We start from the raw sequence: 21,619 nt of genomic DNA, 5'->3' as shown, positions 1-21,619 counted from the left end.
CTCATATCACAAACCCAAATGAAAGAATAAACAAAGTTACTGGCACGGAATATAAATAAAGCATGACACAGCCTGATCACATGGAATAGATCTGTTTCATGTGGCAGTGGTGCTATCAACAGGTGAAATTTGACACTTGACAATAAATCCAAACCTATTGCAGGAACCTTGTTAACCACTTGGATCAATTATGAATCCAGGTTTATATGTAATTATGTGCATTCATCAAATGTAAGAGATAGATTTTAGGGTTAAGGCATTAGGGTTATGGTGTTAAGGTGTTAGGGTGTTAGGGCTAGAGCATTAGAGTTAGGGCATTAAGGTTAGGGCTAAGGTTGGATTAGGTTTATCCCAACCCAGGCATGTCCAAACTATTCCACAAAGTCCATATGTTTGAAGGTTTTTGTTCCAACCAATAAAGAGCACATAATTCGACCAATCAACTGTCCGAAGACCTAATCAGGTGATTAACTGAGTCAAGCCGGGTATGCTCCTGTTTGGTTGGAATGAAAACCTGCAGTCACATGGTCCTTCATGGAATAGTTTGGACACATCTGGCCTAACCCTAAAATACCTTAACTTTGGATGTCTTATTGTTTTACATGAGATATGTTGTCCCCCATATTTTAGTGGAGTCATTCCCTGTATCTATCTTATCTATTCTGATGAAATACAGTGTTAAACAATGAGATGTAAGTTAAAAGTTTAGAAAGGTCTACAAATATTAACTTTCTTTTAAACCTGCATTTAAAAAGGTAGGCAAACCTGGATGTTTGTAAATGATGTTCCTCTATGTTTAATGTGGACTTTTGGAATAGATAGCTGACTGCTGGTAAAATATAGTCAGACATGTATTCTTTCCTTATTCGTTATCCATCTCCTGAAGAGGTTTATAGACAAGCAGCAGTAGTTGTATGAAAAAGGACCAACACATCCTTTCATTTGTACTCGATCCATAGCTTTGTTCATTTCTGACTGTGTAGAATTCAATGAAAAATGACCTGCATTCTGAACAACACCCATTAAATCCTATTACACCTTTAAACAGGTCTAACTCAGTACGGTAAAATGAAATGTGACTGTCGTATAGTTCAAAGAGTTACAGCCCTAAGCAACTTTTCCTCTTCTGGAAATCATGACCAACAACTAATCCTCTTGTTTCATTTCTCTAACTTGTTCTCTATGATGTGGTGTACTTTCTCACCCAGCATCCCTCCCCTCTCCTTCTTCCTCTCACTCTGTCTATTTTTGATGACCTGAGAGACAGTGGCCAATGAAAGACAAAAGGTAAAATGGATATGGATTTTTCTCACTCAGTCGACCATCCCAGAGATGATTAAGTAGTTCATCAAGCAGAAATATAGAATTCTTCCCGGTGTGCTCATCGACCTGTCCTATAGATACATTAAAATGTCGGCAGGAAATCGTTGCAGAATGCACCGCACTACGCATCGACTGCGGGCCCTCTCTGCCTCGATTGATCTCCGTTGCATCTTTATGTGCTTGTTGTGTGTCGAGTATGGGTGTCCCGAGTGACTCGATCCTTGCTTAACACACATGAACTGCCACACGTGTACATACAGATGAGTGATGGTGGAGAGTTATTTCCCTACATGACAGCACAGTTTAAGTTTCACTGCATTATGAGATACTACATTCAAATTTGGACTGTGGTTTAAGTTACTACTTTAGAGTCAGTTAGTGGAAAAATATACATTCTGCATTTTCTAACCTTTTTTTTTTACTTGATGTATGATGTTGCTGGTTTTTGTGATGAATATGCAATTTTATAATGTGATACTACATTTCCAGTGGTTTTTAAGCTCCTTAATAGCTACTCCCCAGCGTACAAAAGGACAATTTATGACTTTGGCATTTCCTGGTGGTGGTATTAGTCCCCCAACACACACTCACACTCACACACCTAATCAGAACTGCTGACCCACAAATGAATGAGCTGAAAGCAACACATAGACGACACTAACTTTCATGGAAATGTCATTTTACAAACCATAACATATGCCACCAGACAAAATGCTACAATCACATGCATATTCTGAATGATTTGGCTTAGACTGAAAGCACAAGATTAGATTCTCAAAGATTTGATGTTAAATTGAAAGCTGCAATTCTGTTTTGGCCACTTGGGGGCATCACAACAAGCTGTAAATACAACATCGGCAAAAGTCCTTACAATATAACATTTGCTAGCAGCCACTTCAAAATTCATTTGGAACTGTGTTTCTGGCAGCATGAATAACTTAGGTCTATATTCACTCTTTTTTTCGCTCTGGTTTGGTTTCCACCAGTTCCAACTTTAGCTTTGATCCTTTTGTCTGTTGGTTTGTGCTAAACTGGTAGTACACAATGGGTTTATCACAGCTTTTTTCACAAGAAGCAACTGTGGGAAACGAGGTTGACAAGAGGTGACCCATTTCCCAGTACGCATAATTATTTGATTGTACTATCCACATTAAACTATTGATTGGTGCAACTTTAATGCAAAAAAAAGTAGTATCAAAAAGACACTGGCAAACAGCAATACATGTTCCTATTTACCCCATGGATTTGATTGGGGGATGCTGATAATTAACGCTAAGGAAGCAACCAATGGACTTATGCATAATTGTTTACAGCAACAAAAAACATGCCATCAAGTATTCCACAGCTGCTACATTTAGATAAAAAATAGAAATTGTGACTTTAATATGCTTCATGGTAGTTTGCAGGAGCACAGCTAGAAATTCTAAACCCCTGACACGAGCTTATTATGTGTCTGGAATAATAAATATCTATAATCCAAGTCCAGCTCTGGGACCTCTGAATGATTCAGGAGGCCCACAGCTACCACCCCCATACACGCAGGGATGGCAGCTATTCCAACACTCTTCCTGCATACTGGATATTGTCACTGCTTTTAGTATTGTTCTACAATAGTGTTGTATTGTAGATATTAGCTATACCTCATTTATTCAGCATTCATATTATGTGTTATATACAACATTTGTGCTACTAAATCACTCATTCTGGAGCTAGTCTACATATGAAATCATCCACTCTACCTGTGTGTCAGCAGTGAAGTATCAATCTGCACAGATATATTCAAGAGTTGTTCATTGGCGGCTTTCATCTGAAGTGTAAGTAACTTAACTCTGTAATTCTGTTCAACCATCTGGACGCCTGCTGCAAAATAAACTGTTTGCTTGCTGCTTTCTTAACATTGGGAAATTGCACAAAGGCAAACGCTTTCAGGATATCTGGAGCAGGTTGAAGAAAGCCACATTTAAGCTTGCTCAAGCTGCTTTTAATGCAGACTGGAATTGAATTGAAGAGCAGTTTAAAGGAAATAGTGCAGCTCATAAAAATCCGAAACAATAAATGGGCAGAATAAGATATATTTCCTAAGTGTGTTTTGCATATGACACACTGTATTATCAACTGTATTGTAATGCTGTGTGATGACAAAATCTTTGAGAAGTTTTTATACATTTTCAGTGTATAATTAAGACAATTCAAGATCTTCAGACAGCCTGGATTGCTTAAATTACTCAATATGTGTGAACATAATTTTCCAACAGCAAAAAGAAAAGAGTTGTAATTAATGTCAGACATTTATGTGTTTTTCTGTGCCGAATTCTACAGACATAATTTCATCTAATCAGCATATTATTGTGGAATTAACACCCTAATCACTTCCTCAGTGTTCTTTGGATGTGACTGCATTATGTTTAATGTACTGTATTGTTATCCACTTTGGCAATACTGTTAATTATTCAGCAGTTGTGGTGATTAAATTGTTCATAAGGGTGCGTAGGAACCAACTGGGTACGACAGGAGGAGGGGGGAATGAGCGGAGTTGATGGAGAGAGGAAGGAAACAGAGGGGAAGCTTTTATTTGAGGTGTCAGTGTGTTGGCTGAGATGGTGTACATACCTAGTCCCTGACACATCTGAACAGGTCATTACTGTCCTCTCTCTCTCTCTCTCTCTCTCTCTCTCTCTCTCTCTCTCTCTCTCTCTCTCTCTCTCTCTCTCTCTCTCTCTCTCTCTCTCTCTCTCTCTCTCTCTCTCCCTCTCTCTCTCCCTCTCCCTCTCCCTCTTCCTCTTCCTCTCTCTCACTCTCAGAGTCCTACAGGTAATTTTGCTGTTGCCTTGGAAACCACATCCATAAGCCCACGCTCTGACTAGCTGAAGATCTGACGTTGTGCTCGAGAACCGTGTGGATACCTGGCATTACCACCCTACCTTTTCTTGCCCCATCTGTCTCTCTGTCTCTATTTCTATCTCTGTCTCTCTGTCTCTCTCTGTCTCTCTCTCTCTCTCTCTCTCTCTCTCTCTCTCTCTCTCTTCCTGTCAACCACAGCAATATTTTAAGTGACTCCTGATTTGTAGGATTGAATTAAGTGTTGCTAATTAAACAGAGTTTTAATAAGGTGAGAGCAGCGTGGCTGATCATAAGCCCTCAGTGTTATCTTTAGAACAGGTCAGCTTCTGGCACCTGGCGATGCCATTTTGTACCCATTAACACAAACCTTTTATATTACATTAAAATGATATAACATTTCAAAGCAAGTATTATTATTATATAACATTTAAAATCAAACTATCTAATATTCACATCCCAACTCCATCCAGTTGACTACAAAGGGCTCTCATTACAAGCCAGCATTTTGTTGCCAACTCCATTCTTAAGAAAGCTTGAGGGAATCTTCTAATCTGGATTTGGGTAGGTTTGGGTAGGTTTCAGGACAAACAACAACTTGGTTAGAGATTGACGATTTTTACTATTTCATTAAGGTCAAGGAACCATCATAGTCATGGTTGAAATAATACGCACTCAGTGAAAGCTAGAGAACAACTAATCTATCAACAGGATGCTGTTTGTCAGTGCCTTCAAAAACTGTTAGAAGTCAATAGTACAAAACTGATCCATTCAATGATCTTCTGATCTGGATTTGCTATGGTTGAAGTTTGGGTAGATTTCAGGACAAAAACAACTTGGCAAAAGTTAGAAAAGAAGATGGTTTGGGTTAAAACAACCACTTATCCATCATTGCAGTGATTAAAATAATAAGCATTTGGTTAAAGCTTAGAGAAAAACCATTAAAAGAAACCTTGACTGACACAAAAAAAACTGGAGTATTTTTAAGCATTTTTTAAACACACAATTGATGGTTCATCCAATCCAAAGATCCAGTTGAAGGGAATTCAATTCATTGTGAGATGATGTGGTTGAAGGCTCTTTGAAAGGGCAGTAAGTCGATGCTGCGTGAATACATTTATTTTGCAAAACTGCTTTTATCAAGGTCAATTGGAACTTTTATGCTCAAAACTTTATCGGTAATTGTGAGGAGTGCTATCACACAGAAAAAAACCCACTGAAACTATGGTACACTTTGACGAACTATTTATCACATAAAAAGGGTAAAATTACAATTCAAATATATTAATTACCACTGGGCAACACTGATGCCAAGGAACAGACCAGTAACCAGACCAAACACAAAACAAATGCCTACCTTTACATGACATTGACATTGAGACAGTGTGAGTAAGACTGTTTGCTTATAACAGTGTTTATACAGCATACAACCACAGCTACTTACAAGTTACTCCAATTTCCTAATTACTTTAATTCTCATATGACCCTCCTCTCCCTCGCCAACCCTCCTCCACTGCAACAATTTGACTCGGTCCCTCTTTTATAGCTCAACAGGCACACAAAGGCTCGCTCCGGTGAATAAGCGTTGCCTAACACTCCTTGACCTCTCCTCAGACGGAGAGGCTGAATCTCAGGCAACTCAATTTAAGGCTTCCTCCCTGTGGAACTGAAGGACAACGTGAATGTCTGCACACTCTCCCATCTCCCTCTCTCTCTCTCTCTCTCTCTCTCTCCATCTCTCTCTCTCTCTCCCTATTCCATCCTCTGACGCATAATAATCAGTGGAATGAACACAGGCAGATTGGCTGATCATAATGGCCTTATTATGACAACCTTTAATAGTGTTGCTTTTATTCACTCACTTTGTTAGACCGGCTATACTATCAGTCTAATTATAGACAAGTAGCCTAGTCATCTGGCCATTGTGTCCAAACGTTCTCACACCTCACCTATTGTCTAGTAATGTGGACATTTGATCATTGACTCACCAGGGTCATGGATGTTGATATGTGCTGTGGTGTGTTTAGTTAGTAGTCTACAGCTGCATGCTCACTATGGGATGCAATATGTACTGTAAAAGGAAGTAGATTGATATATAGAATGAGAATTCCTAATCCTATAGAGTATAATACTTGGGACTGTTAGATAGTTCTACATAAAAAACTGAAGAAATGTTTACTTGAATATGATGTCACAGAAAATGAATATGCAGAGACACTGACAGCTTTGTGCATCATAAACAGCATAACATACATATTCATGACAGCATGGTACATACGACTGTTGAGAATGAAGGTAGAATATATAGATTTAAGAATATACAATATGAATAGTATAGTGTGTATAGTGTTTTTTTCCCTATTATGCTATTTACCTGTGTCTTTATTCATGAGGCCTTGCTATTTAATTATCTGGGTTATTTAATACTCTTAGTTAAACTCAGAACTAATTACCATGGCAACAGATCACAGAGCAGGTTGGCTTTCAAAGTTCCTCTTACAAACTCTGAACTGGGGAAGACTGGTTTCTAGTATTATGCCCTTAATTACTACTGGCTTTACTAACTGATATTCTTCTGAATGTTTGTTTAGTTGTCTCTATTTACATTACCGTCTGTAACCTTTTCTAAGATCTTTATGGTAAAATAAATCTCTACTTCAATTTGATTTCCTAAATAAATGATGAAGGAGAAGGTAGAAGAAGAAGAAGGCTTTTTCTGGCATTATTTTCATATTGTAATAAATTGAAGCATATGGAAACTATTATGAGTGTTGCAGATCTCTACCTCAATGAGATTTCCTGATAAATGGATCTAATAATAAGAATCACAAGAAGTGAAACAAACTATATTCTAATAAATAGTCTTCAAGCAGCATACCTGCATTAATACATGTTTCCACTTTAAGCAACCAGAGCTTCTAACTGTCTTGTTACTGATTGAACATTTAACATTTCTAAAACAGGAAACACTTTTACACTTTTTATTGAAAATGTGTCCAAACTTTCAGTCATTTATTTCCCCAACACTGGATATTCATTTTAGTTCAGTAAACACTGCATGCATTTAATTAAAGTTGCATATTAAAATACTCTCTCTGCATCGTTCATGCATCCAAGCACACAGAGATGACACAACTGCACGATGTATAGGCCTTTTAATCATAACATCATCACAGTAGTATGAGATGTGTTCCAATAGACTGATAGATAATAAACTTTGTATAAATCTAATTATTTTTTATTACATGTCATTATAGACTCTTAATGTGAAGTTTTTTCCTCTCATGATTAAGTCATGAGAGGACAATCGCGCTGCTGGAGAAGGACGCATACTGACGAGAACATGGAACTGGTCAGTGCTGAGTCTTAATGAGCCTATTCCTTCAGACTGCACACACACACACACACACACACAAACACACACACACACAGCGATCTCCAAGCTAAATAAAAAGAGACAGAGACGATTAAAAGGAAGCTCAGATTCCTATTAAATACTAATCTTCACCACAACTATCTCCCTCTTTAAATATCTCTCTCTGCTCTCTGTCCATCCTATTTTTGGCATCTTTTCATCCGTCTCCCATCACACCTTAAGTCTTCCAAGGCTCCGGGATTTATAGCTCTTTTCTCCAACCCTTAATCTGAACCTTTAATAAAGCACTAAGCAGTGTATTACGTTTCATCCACTCTATTTAGCATTTTCACCGAGTGCCTTTTTGTTATTCGGCTTCTCAGTCAGAAACGGACTAGTATGTGGAGGCAGACTGACAAAATGAGAGGCTGAAGGAGACAATAATTATATTGTCTTAAAATAAGTGATTACAATAATTGGAACACTCTGTCAGTGCAAAACCTTCAGACAGAGACAATGCTGCTGAGAGGAGGGGACGGCGTGTATGGACAAAAATGTATGCAGCGCTCACTAACTGCTGCTCCGAGGGGAATGAAAAGAGAAACTGTAATGGCTTTTGAGTTTTTTGGAGAGTGAAAAAAAGAGAAAAAAAAGGGAAATGATGAAGGGAGGAGAGTATGATGGGAGCAATGAGAAAAGGATGAAGAGAAACAGGGAGTCGGTGAAGGAGGTGACAAATTGTGAGAAGAAAAAGAAGAGAGAGAGAGAGAGAGACAGAGAGAAAGAGAGGGAGCTATCATCTTTAAGTAACAAGGGCTCTTGTCTGATCCCCCCGACACACACAAACGCTCTCACACACACACACACACACTCACACGCACACACCCTCCTCCTTAGTGACTCAGTCGCCACGGCAACAGAGCAGAGGGTAAATCGCCGTAGCGATTGCCCTAGGACGTGTCATGCATGGGAATGCTGAGTCCCTGCTGCCATCGTGGTGTGGCATACACATGGCCGCGCACACACTCACACACACACACATCAAGGGCACACATCAGTATTAGTGGCCATGAGCAACCCTCCTGAATCTCCCACAGCCACACACCAGACTCTAATAACCCCCCTGTGTCTGTAATGTCATGAAAAATGTAACATTGACACACATGACACACTGGATGTGTTTACCTCAATATATACAACTCACACAGACAATATCACTTCTAACATTTGCTTGACAGAATGGTGTTTGTTTAATATTCATGCCGCCCTCAGCCATGTCTCCAGTCAACCTTAAAGTGGAGTGGAGAGTGTTTTTTTGTTGGTGTTTTTTCCCCCTCACTTGACATAAATCCATATTTGCTGATTCCATTAACAGGAAAGTAACATTTTTCTATTTAAACACTAATTTGTCTTTTTTTAAAAAGCTGCGCCAGACAGCTTGACACATTGGAGGAGGATGTTTAAAGTTTGAAGACTTTATAACCAACAAATCCTTTAGGGTGACACCAGCAAATTAAATGTCTTCTTATAGAGTGGGGAAGTGGTGAACAAGTGTATGGAGGCACGAGTGTGTCAGTGGAGTTATTTTAGACAAAACTAATATTGAATATTCCTGAAAATGTCAAATGGTGTAACCACAAGAGAATGATAATTAAATATTTTATCCACCTACAGTGTATTTATACTAATAATTACTTAATTTTAAAAAATGTAAATGTTTCCTGATCTCCATGATTCCCCAGATTAAATGTAATATTTAAAACAATTGTATTCCATTATAATTATTTAATATAAAAGTTATAATGTAAGATCATGCCAAACTAGTTGATATGGTGTTTTATTGGGAATTTGAGCATTTTTGAGCAAGTTGAATAATTTGCCACAAAGTTTTTATGGTTACACCACTTAGACATTTTTACCATAATCCTCTAATATATTCTCTCAAAATGGATTAAAAGCAGAAATTTGATGCTGGGACCACAAAAAAAGAATGTGTGCAAGTTATTCATACTTTTTATTTTCACGTTTTAACCCCTTTAAATTTGATTAAACCACATGGACACAATTAAACATCATTGACCCATATCCATGCATACTGAATGATGGATCACATAATTATATGGGCCAATTAGCAATTACATTTGCTTTATTGTTGTGTCTGTTGTAATGAATGGATTGATGGATAATTGGATGTTTTGGGTGTTTTTGCCATACTATTCATCTACACATTATATTCTTTAAAAAATGGAGAGAGGAATTGCAGGGTGGGGGAGGGAGAATGTTATAAAACACAGAAGAGCTAAAACAGAAAATAGTATCACTAGAAGGATACCAGAGAGTGAGAACAGAAAAGAGGGTTTTAATAAAAGAGGACAAAAAAACGAGAGAAAGAAAAAAAGAGAAGAGGTGATGGAAGGGATAAGGGTAAAGGGTGAAGCTGTAGAATTATGAGAGCAAAGAGACAGGCTGAGAGAAAGAGCGGAGGAAGAAAGAAGAAGGGAGGTGGGCGCTTGTTTTAAAGGCTTTAGCTGGGCGGACTGCAGGCATCAGAAGGATTGGCAGTGAAATCCTTGGTGATGAACAGCATGCTAGCTGAGCTTTTCTACCTGCAATGAAGTACTGGAGGGTACAGCATGTACACTAAGCTATCAGCCTGATCCCTGTCAAGAGTGTGTTCTGTCATGAATACTTATGATTGCTGTGGAGCAACATTGCAGCAAAAAAAAAGGGAAGTCCTCGACCTGAAAGCGTGTTTACACTGAAAACACTTAACATGACGCATCCTTTCGTACATGGGAAGAGATTAAAAGTGATTTCAGGCATGACGAACCAATGTAGAAAACAAAAACAGACAACAATATACATTAGATACAACTACTTTAAATTCTAATCTGTAATTCAAGAAATCACTGACCTATATGCTGCAACTTGAAATGAACCCTGAGCTCCATCCATGCAAACATATTATACATTCAAGAGAGCACGAATCTCCATTACCTACATGGACTGGATTCATCAAAGTCAGTCACATGATAATTTATTGTAGCCTACAGAAGCCATTAACATACGCTTTCCATCCTGGTAGAGCATTGGTGCAAATCACAAAACACGTGACCCCCCCCCCAACAACAACCACCACCACCACTATCGCAAAGTTGACTGTATAAAAGCTTCACAACAAGCCCCACACAGCTCAATTAAACCAGCATGTCTGCCGTGTTACCAACCACCTCTTGAAGAGACCTCCTGAATCTCCAGGGATTGCGTTCAATATCTCTGGCCTAGATGCGAGACAATGGAAGCCACACAAGTCAATACAGAAACCCAGACTGTAATAAAAAGCTTTCCAGTTCTTCATCAGTAAAAGGGTTATTTCATCACCATGTCTGAGTTTTATCTAGACGTTCGGCAAATGAAATCATTTAGAGCAAGCTAAGGTTATTTTCTGGTAATATGAGACCATTAAAAGAAGTAATTCACTCACACACTGTGATTTGGCTCCACTTTTCTCCTGTCTACTCTAACCTGTCTTTTACATTTAACATGCACATTTATACAAGCCAAAATGTAGACTCAAGACTGTTATGTAAAGAATGATCTGGTCTATGAAGCAGCTATTAGTAGGATGCTAACACACTCAACAGAGGTGTCCAAACTATTCCATAAAGGTTCATGTGGCCTCAGGTTTTCATTTAAACCAGGCAGAAGCATACCAGGCTTGACTCATTTCATCAGCTGATCTCAGTCTTTTCTCAGACAGTTGATTGGTCAAATCATGTGTGCTCTTGATCGGTTGGAACTAAAACCTGCAAGCCTTTATGGAATAGTGTGGACATGCCTGCACTACAGCGAAATCAGATTCAAAAATATGTTGGACATAAAACTAATATTCTAATCTGATTATCTAGCTTTTTCATATTAGATGAATCTCCAGGAAATGATTTACATCCAATGACACTGTTTGGAGCCAAGTTTGGAAGTACACTCCATCACACACATGCAATCATTGTTTACTTACTTAAAACCATAACCATAATAGTATTCCCTGTAAATGATCTGAACCATGGTTGCCAAATGCAGATATTGTAGATATAAAGATAACCTTTTAGATAACCTGTTTTCTTTTTCAATTATGCTTACATAAACATAATCCACTGCACAACAGTGTTCTTATTTGAATTGGAATTTATCATCAGACATCCAATATGAAAAGTTCTTGCCTGATTATGAGGATGAATGTTTAGGATTGGAGAGCAGCTTCACATATCTCTGGAGATTAATTAATTCAATATGAACTTTCTCTGCAGTGACATTGGCGTCATTCTAACCACTTCCTGTCAATGCCAAAATGTAAGTTGGCGCTATGCGTGGGGGTGGGGGGGGGTCTTCGTATTTGCAGATTAAAGATCAATTTAGTTGAATTTTTCCTGCACAACTCGGTTTCAAAATCAAAGCAATAACCTGCGTGTCACACTAAATCACAAAGTCAGTGAGCTGTAATTGCACAAAATATCAGATGTGACAGTTAGTTTAGCTGAATTCACTCAAAATGAAGTGAGTCTCCAGAAACAACTTAATAGTTAACATACAGTGTAGCCCAACAAGCATGTCCTTCAAGAAATTAAACATACAATGGGCCCTGACTCACAAACAACATATCACACTGTGATGACTAAAAAAAAGTCTTTCCAGAGTGACTCTTAACAGCAGCGTGTTCCTGATACTGTTGTCAAGCCCTACCTGTTCAGAAAACCTTGACATAATAATGCACTATGCAAAGCTTTCAATGTGAGATTTATCACACGTTGGTGCACGACAATATATGCAGCCATTTCATTGACTGACACAATGCCCAGAGAGGGGGTTTTATGTGTATGTATATGTGTGTGTGTGGTACACATTTATATGAAAGCACCAAAGTAAACTCAGCACTCCTTTTCAGGCCCCAAGGAACAGACATAATGGATCTCAAAGTAAAAACCTGAGAGCTGGAGAAACAGCAATCAATAGCACCTCAAGCATCTGGAAAATACATATTAGAGAGAAAAATATTACTCCACCATGCTTGGGAATGGCGCCATGGAGGCTTGCACGAGCCTATCGGTGGCTACACTACCATAGCCCTGTGCTGCTTTTGCTCCTTGGTATTCAAAGATACTCTGGAGAAATATACTGAAAATAGTCCTTAAAGAAGCTGTGTCTTTGTATCGTATGTGTTAACCCTCTTGTTGTCCTCGGGTCAAAATTTTAAAAATTTAATTTTTAATTTCAGAAATATGGATTTATTTCATCTAATTGCCTGAAAATTCACATGGGTGTTTCGCTCTCGGTCTTACGCTTGAGACAGCCAGGAGTCCATCTGCAGACGACTAAATAAACTAGAGAAAGACAATGTACTGGCTTTGTGCTTCTTGATAAATAAGTATTGCCAGAACACATACTATATTCTTTGCAAGTATAATCATCACTACTGTCATTGATTTGTGTGATAATTTGTGCTTTATACTTTGTAAACAGTCAACTTTGAATTCATGTGCTGCCATTCAAATGTTTAAAATGGTTGACTAAACTTTGACATTTAGCAGTCTGTGATAATTCATCAACATATTTTTCTCTGACTTAAGATTTACTTAAAATAATTCATGATTCAAACTAAAAAATCAAGCATAATTTCATTTAAATGAGGCCTATTGGCCATTACTTCCAAAAACGGGATAGAAAGGATAAAAGTTATGATTATGTGTCACCATTCAAATATCTGAAAAACTGTATCGTGACATAAACTTTGACATATACCAGTTTGTGATTAGTTAAAATAATTCACAATTTCTGCTTTCATGAGGTGTAATCTTATTTAAATGAGGCCTTTTTTGACCATAATGTCCAAATATAAGTGTAAAGTTGGAATGAAGTTGGCTAAAAAGGTCTAACACAGAACTGGGTGATAATTGAAATTGACCCAGGAGGACAGAAGTTGCAGGTAGGTTAACATGACCAATCTATGTCATATGTGACTTAACTCTAAATGGGTTTGCAGTGTATCCTCACCATTTTGGGGACTGCTGGGTGTTAAAAACCCAAATCAAATTTCATAAAAGCTTAACCATTTTTACATATGACTTGCACATATGCACTGCTGAAACAAATCATAGCAGTGACTTCCTTGCGTGGTGACAAGATGGTTACATTGAGACTTCTTGTTCTTGTCACTTCTTATTAAAAGTCTACTTATTCAGGTGGCCGAGGATCAATTAATTATCGCTTAGAAGTCATTAGTTTCATACAAACTCTCTTGCAAGTAGGAAAACAATCATCACTGTTACTGCTTCATTAGCTGACTAAAAATGTTGATGATGGTTTTTTTCTTTCTTTCTCAGACACTTAAGTTAAAAATTATCAGCGGAGGCCATGAAGAGTATGTCAATAGGTACATTAATGAAGTCGATTTGATGAGACGACGTAAAATATTTTTTAAAATGATGACAAAGAGGAACATTGCTTTATCTAGAAATAGCTGACGCTGCCTTATCAGTCAATGACCAGATATGTAACTACACACTCAGTGCTTATGTGTGCATCGTCACACATAAATCCTTCCACCGTGGAAGCCCGAGTGCAACCCTGCAACTGTGACCTCTGGATAAGTCTTTGCTGTCACTGCTGCTGTGAGGAAATCTTGGCAACGGTCATTAGCTTGTAATGGCCTCCTCAACACAGCGACACCCAGTAATTAAATAAAGTGATGCTCCCTTCCCTCCCTTCTCTATCCCTCTCTCCTCCCAGTTAACCAAATGTCAGGATGCGGAGATGTGCCATCGCTACAGATGGGTGTGTATCAGTGTTGTTATCTAACAAAGACTGGCATTTGGATCACTTGGATGTTGTTTTCTGAAGGATTGAACTCGAGCCCCCCCCCCCGCTGACGACATCGCAACATGCCGTTATCATTTAAAGCTCAAGAATAATAGAAGATGCTACTTCAGATATTTAATCCTCTGTAGGATGAAAAGAACATATATGAGCTGGATTTGAAAGACGCAAGGATCATTGAGTACATTTATTGTTTTTTTTCTTTCCATTCATTAAACTTTATTGGCATGTTGAAGATGTGAGATCAAAGAGATGGTTTAAAACACTCTACTTTTAACTACTTTTATTGGACAACATATTGTCTCAGAAATAATCACGATAAACGATATTATTGTTATTTAAAGATCATTTTATACCACTGATATAATGATAATATAATAGCATAATAATGCAAGGGGGGATGGGAATGGAGAGTGGGTGCTATGCTTCTGTGAAAACACAGATTGCCATTATGGATCGGGACAGAGTTATTTACCTTTAATTCGTACACAGTGAGGCATGAGGCAGCTACTCGCTTAGCCAATATGACATGAATAGCCTCTTAACTGCTAATTTGAAGTGTGGCAATATTGAGCTAAAAAAATGATCAAAGTCATGTCCATGTATCATATGATAAGTCCATATATAAACATGATGATGTTGATAATTACGTTATTTTATGATAAATCGATAATGTAATTATTGTGACAGGCCTACTGCCTTTGTGAACATACCACCAATGACTCATTGACAAAAAAGGTGGATGGATGGCGTCTAGTCTCCTACTGATGGCTCATTTAAGTATACAATAGCATCACTAGTTGTACTCACTTGTCCCTAAAAATCACTTCTATTCTGTCTGAATTTAATGTTTTTACAGTTAATTAACGCAGCAGTTGCAACTTTTACTTGTCTTATCATAACCACTTCATGTTTTAGGCTACATAGCTGTTTATTTTCTAGAAGAAAAAAAAGACAGCAAGAACACAACCACAGCAAACAGACTAACCAGCACCAACTGTTTTGATCAGCTGAATCTTTCTTTATTCCATTACAAGAAGAATGGAAGAAAAGAGACACAAAATTGGGTAAAGCAAGCACAACAAGGATTGCCGAAATAAGGAGAATGGCCAATTTGGGGTCAATGTCAGACTGGCAGGAAAAATGAAAGGCAGCTGAGGTAGGTAGTGGAGTTAAACTGTGGTGCAGCTTCAATAAACTGCAAAGCTGGTCTTTGTCAATCCTCCAGGTTTTTATAAAAGATGATTCGACAAGTGTGGCTCAACTGTCATTACTGACAGGGGAAATCTACACTTGATAGAACTCCATACACAAGAAATGATCAATCTTAGGAGTAACACATATGTAATCGCAGCAAACAAGTGCAATATTTCAATAACTGTAACTGTTGAACCTGTAGCTAAATAATTATACCACGACCAGCAGCAAAAGGACCATAAATTCAATTAAGAACAGACATTCAGTGGTTTCAGGCTTCAAACTTTAGATTGCTTCCCGTAGCCACCAGGTTATTCAAGTTTAAATGAAGGGGCAGTCCACTCTAAGCTTCCTACTTATATAGACAAGAGAGCTAAATCAAGTGTCTGCTCTTGTATCTCCATTGTTTTCCATGTTTTCTAGTGTAGGCAGCAGTGTCACTGGTCTGCAAGCCTCGGGTGCAGAGTGAGGTAGAAAGGGAGGGATGATTGAATTGTATAAACAGTCGAAACCTTTCTCAACCCCTGTAGCTGGCAGGTAATCACAGTAAAGGAAGGAAAAAAAGAGCAGGTAATTTGGCTTCTTTTGACTCCAGGCAATCCTTCTGTATTTTCTAAGAGCTTTAGATTGGAGCGGGGAGGAGAAAGGATAAGAAGGGGTAAATTAGACTAATTGCCTAAGCAGCAGATCAATAATCGAGCTAAGAAGGAAAGACCACAGCTCAGTGACAAGAGCGCCAATAGGTCCCAGGAGTTGAAACGCTCCCTTGGGTTGGGATTTGTCATTCTTAGTGGAACGGTGGAATCAAAATGATTGCCAAGCAACATTTGGTGGATGTTTCTGATCAACTGTGGTCAAATTAAGATAAAGTTTCAAGTATAAGAAAGATCATAATCAATTAAGTTCAGGAAATTGTAATCAAATTTGTGTTGTTTTGCCATATTTTTATGATTTGATGCACTATAAATTATCTGATTGTGAATATCTTTTGCAGGAAAATGACTTTCTTTTAATAAAGGCTTACTTTTTCAGGTCTTCATTCAACTTATGGTTGTTACACACTGATTGAAGAAGGCATATTTTTAATCTCAGTTTTCAAGTCAAACATCAGGCATCTTTTCTACTTTCCATTATTGATATTACAGTAAGTATTTTCTTACATTTTTCTCATGTTTGCTAAGATGTTACTGCTACAGCTGCTCACACTAACCAAATACACACTCCTCATGCTGCTGTGATTACAGTGCAGACCTTCACTGTGCAAAGAAGACACTTAGCAGACATTAAGTGTTTAAAATAGTGAATATGGAACAGTTATCATAGGAACATAGGTTAAGTCTTTTTTTCCCCAGATATCATGCCATGCCTGCTTCAGAAAGCATCACACCTTCCACAATGACACCATGGATGTATTATAAGAGCTGGATAGCAGACTAAAAATGGCACCCATTCAGTCCTATAAGAATTGTTCGGCAGGCACATACACCAAAAAAAGTTTCTAGTTTCCTGGTTTAATTCCCTGTTATGCGGCCTACTGAATATGCTCAGTAGTGTCCCACTTGGCCCACAGACTTTATATTGTAATGACGTCATAGACTTTTAAATCACTTCTCTCGGCTTAAGGAAAGTTTAACAAACATAACACTTCCATGGATTAAAAATTCATAACAGAAAGAGTCGGTGGCGCTATATCCAGCTCTTCCAGCACATCCATGAATGACACGTTAAAGCAACATTATTCGTCACCACACTGACCTCCTCCCATTGCAGACACTGTTTCCTAGTCAGAATTCCAAAAGGCCTCTATAGGCCTTTGTCACTTGGATGTAACCATATGTCATTAATTGTTTCTATCCTCGTGGCTATGAGTAGCCAACAATTGCCTGTTTAGATGTTTAAGTTTGCCTGTATCTACGAGCTCATGTCTTCTAGCTGTACTAGCTGTGCCTGATTCTAATAGTTCAATCCTTTCTTTTTATTTACCCCCTCACACATGTAAAGAGTGCACGTTTCACACGTTTCACACCTGTCATACTTTCTGTTTACTGAATAACAGAGTGCAGTTAAAGCAAACATTCTCTAATTCTCATGGGGTAGAGCAGGTTGGGGGCTTGGCAGGGGGTGCAGATATCAAAGTGCTGTTAAATCAAAACCATGTGCATGTGAGCCGCCTCGTTTTTTCACAGTTTTTCTTGTTTAATTCAGAAGCCGTTCACTTCAAAGCATCATCCAGGTATTAATACAATCATTTGATTAGGAGTTTTTTTCCATAAGGACCTAGTTTACATAACAGAGAGTTCTTCATGGAGGCATCATTAAAAAATGAGTTTATACTTGTTTTACAGTCTTTTACAGTGTCCACTTTCAAGCAACAAATACTCATCCCTAATATCCTTTTCTTTTTGAGTCTTTTCTGCAGTTAATTTAAATGAGGGACAGCATTCAATGAGAATGTGTGATGTGTGTGTGGGCAGATGAGTCTTGGTAAGTACACAAATTATGTTTCCAAAGCGAGCTTAGTGAGAAGACTTCTGCACACTGCGGGTGTAATTCTGACGAGTGCAGACGCGACACAAAAAGGAGGGCAAATCAATTAGCAATTGTGCGCCGATGCAACATGCAACCAGCATAATTAATTCCTGTTTGTTGTGTGTTGACAATTATCCTATGCGAAGGCTGGCTTGATTGGAAGGTGGAGGACGATGGTGGCTAGACGATGGTGGCAGTGGTAGTGGGTGGAGTGGGATAGGGTGGGAGGTGGGCTCCAGACTAATTGCCCAGAGCATGGCAGGGTGATAAAGTGACAAGGCCGAGCAGAGTGACGGCTGCAGGAATGAAAGGAACCCGTTCATAGCGACACCATAAAAGCTAATTACCGCCATACAAAGAGCCGCCCCTGCCATTGTGCCAATTGGAAAAGAGAAGGGAGAAAAAACAGTGAGAGAGAGAGATATATAGAAGGAGGGAAACAGAGGGAGAGAGACGAACAAGTGAAAGCACCCACAGCAATAAAGACTTAACCAGTAACAATTAGTCTCCAGTGCTGCTAATGAGAAAGCCGAGATAAAACAGAGGGGGCTAAATTTAAACGTAGGAGGTTCTATAGCTCCTCTCCAGGGCTCAATACTCTGCTTTGCCAATAACCTGCTAAGTCCTCCTAGCTTCAAAAAGGTATGCTACAGAGAAGACGGGGAGCACAAATACCTCCCCTGGCCTGTGTGGGTAATAAAGTCTTGAGCCCCGGTGGCCGCCAGCGCTGGAATGAGCTACCTGCCGCGAGGGGGTGGAGGGGCGTTCTCCAGGGAGACAGGTGCGGCGCAGTTAAGTAGGCAAAAACAAATGGCCGGGGGATATGTTACATAGAGCATCCCAGTGCAGATACATCACAGTGAGGCTCTAATGGAGCACAGGGAAAAACATAGGAGGCGGATTAGTAGCATAACTGGATTGGATTGGATGTGGAAATGAAACAGAGGGATTTGGCAACAGGGTGTATTGGTATACTGTGAATTTGGACCCAGCTTGGCATGAATATGGCATGTGCCCTTTCTAGAATACCCCCTTAAACCAAACAGCTGATTTATTAGATTTCCACTTTGGACCAATCTATAGTTAAATGTTTATTTTGTGGGTTGAAGAAGCGTTTGCAGACACAGTATCTATCTTTTCTTTCCCTACTAGCTGTGTGAAAGCGCCGGCATGCTGATGTGCTGCTCGCCGCTACACACACACACACGCGCGCGCGCGCGGAGCGATGTAAAAGCCATCAGTCAGGACGGCATTAACATGATTGGGATAGGAAAGCAATGGGAGAAATATAGAGAGAGAGAAGATGCCGTGATGTCATTAAATCAGCAGCAGGCCAGCGGCGGTAAACCTCTCACTTCATCTCTCTCTCTCTGTCTTTCTCCTCTCTCTCTCTCTCTACTCAGCCAATCGTGGGGCCAGGAGTCGTGGAAAGATCAGCCAATTAAAAGAGAAAGCCGTGATCTGCTCAAAATTGCTAGTGTGAAGCCGGAAGGAAGGGGTGTCATGTCATATCAAGGTTTTAACCGCACATGCTGCATCTGCATTCACCAGCTGCAAAAAAATCCGAAATTAATTGTAGAGCTAAGAAGATCCACAAGCTCAAATTCATTACAGACCTCACCACCTCTCTGACAACTTACTTTTCAACCCACTTCTTATATCGAAGTTGAGCTTTATATGACTGTAAACTGTATACTGCTGAGTTGACCACCGTGAGCCAAGATGACAAAAAAAGAGAGAGAGAGAGAGAGAGAGAGAGTGATGGGGGTATTTTTCAGCCGGATGACTACTTAACCACTACATCTATCATTCATCTGTGCTAATTGACAGTTAAAGCCAACAGATGACCACCTCCAGCTTCAGTTTGTACGTCCTTGAACTGACGGACCCCACAGTTGCCGGATTGCATTAAAATGAGAGTGCATGTTATGCAAGAAATACTTAAACAGAAGAAGAAACGCTGTACAACTATTATTTCCAAATACTCATTAAAAGCAGGTATGAAGAGATTAAAAGAGAACCAACAAAAAGGGTTGTGAGTGAAATATGGAAGAAACCTGGGAAGACGGGCAAAGCCACACATATACAATACATACCGGGGATCTTTTGCTGATGTACCCCATAACTCACACACACACACGCACACACACGTCATAAAGTCCCTCAGAAGTCTACCTATGTCCAGCAGTGAGTAAGCTGACTCTTTGATAGGGACATCCTGGAGAGAAGAGAAAGAAGCAGCAATCCCAGCAGCCCCCCCGACTGTAATGAGGGGGCAATGAGGTTTGAAGCTGCTCATTACAGACAACTAGAGCTGCGAGGAACCAAGGCAGGAAGGGTCCCTGGGAGGGGCCCGCATGTGGTCGAGGCACTGGAAGGAACAAATGGGGGCCAGGAATAGATATCAACTGCAGGGTTTTAAATTGATAGTAGGGTTTTTTCCTTCAGCAGTGATTCCTGTAATCTAAGCCTGAAGCTGCTGGTTTGGATGGATGGAAAAAGAAGCACAGAAGCAGCACTGAGATGGCTTGTAAAAACCTCTTCAAAAATCTTTAGACAATAATAAGATGCTAAAAGTCTGAGCTGTCACAGGTTCTCTAAATGTGACCATTTTGGCGTGCAGCCCCGCAGTCTTAGTCTTCTCAAGGTGGAAAAGCCCCTGGAACATTAGCTAGACCCTCGTGGGACACTAAAAATCTGCTTTTCAAGGCAGGCTAATGAAAGTCTTTAAGGTTAGCAGTCGCTGACGGCAGGGTGATACTCGCTGTATATTTAATGGTAGGGAAAAACGCTTCACGACTGCAGGAAATGAAGGATTATAAAAACATTACTGGACAGCTGATTGGATGAATAAAATACTGAATTTAATCACAATTTTTACAAAGCATTTTAATGGAGTTGTGATGAACGTGGAAGAGAGGACGACAACACCGGCTATCTCTGATATCTGGCTTATATTGACTTACAGCAGATATGATTAATATTGCAGTTATAGTTCTTAAAATTTCAATCCCGGTAGATCTGGTAAAACTCATGGTCACTGCTGCAAGCAAAAAGTGAATTTTAAATGATAAAGGTTCAAGAGTTAGAGCAAATGACACCACTGGGGATAGCAAATTCATAGAGGAACTCGAGGAAGTAAACGTGGATTGTAAATTCAAAATTGTAAAGTCTTAAGCCCCTTTTTTGACATGAAGTTTATCCCAGAAATCTACTTAATGGTTAGAAAAATCTGTACCGCCAATTTCCCACCTCAAGACTTTCAAGGGAAATGTCAGTTCCACCCATAGACTGTATAAAAGAAATGGACGTAACATCCGTGACGTCACCCATTGGTTTGTGGACTGCTGCTCGGAAGCCAATAGTTTCGAATCTAGGCAGCGCCATTTGAAAATTTCAGGTGCATGCTGGGAAAAATAAAAACACGGATTCTACTTATATGGGCATGAGGCGGGGCCATGAGCGGAGCGGGAAGGTTGCGATTGGTTGCGAGGGCTGGATCTCGAG

The 21,619-nt window shown here is 39.3% G+C and overlaps 1 protein-coding gene across 6 annotated transcripts in view; it reads right to left on the bottom strand.

Annotated features, from left to right (window-relative positions):
• The window catches only part of nlgn1 (neuroligin 1), a 304,952-nt gene that overhangs the window by 242,700 nt on the left and 40,633 nt on the right, over window positions 1-21,619 (bottom strand). For 2 of the 6 annotated variants that reach the window (XM_053321680.1, XM_053321679.1), the window contains one exon: window positions 21,044-21,059. The exons of 3 other annotated variants lie outside the window; for them this stretch is intronic. In XM_053321680.1, coding sequence (XP_053177655.1) covers window positions 21,044-21,059 — 16 coding nt within the window. Of the gene's footprint in view, window positions 1-21,043; window positions 21,064-21,619 lie in introns of all 6 variants that reach the window. One more of the 6 variants, XM_053321683.1, reaches the window with a different exon arrangement.

The sequence above is a fragment of the Scomber japonicus genome, chromosome 7, assembly GCF_027409825.1.
Source record: "Scomber japonicus isolate fScoJap1 chromosome 7, fScoJap1.pri, whole genome shotgun sequence".
In the NCBI taxonomy this organism is placed as follows: domain Eukaryota; kingdom Metazoa; phylum Chordata; class Actinopteri; order Scombriformes; family Scombridae; genus Scomber; species Scomber japonicus.
The sequence above is the reverse complement of the archived record's forward strand: the minus strand, read 5'-3'. Positions and strand labels throughout refer to the sequence as shown.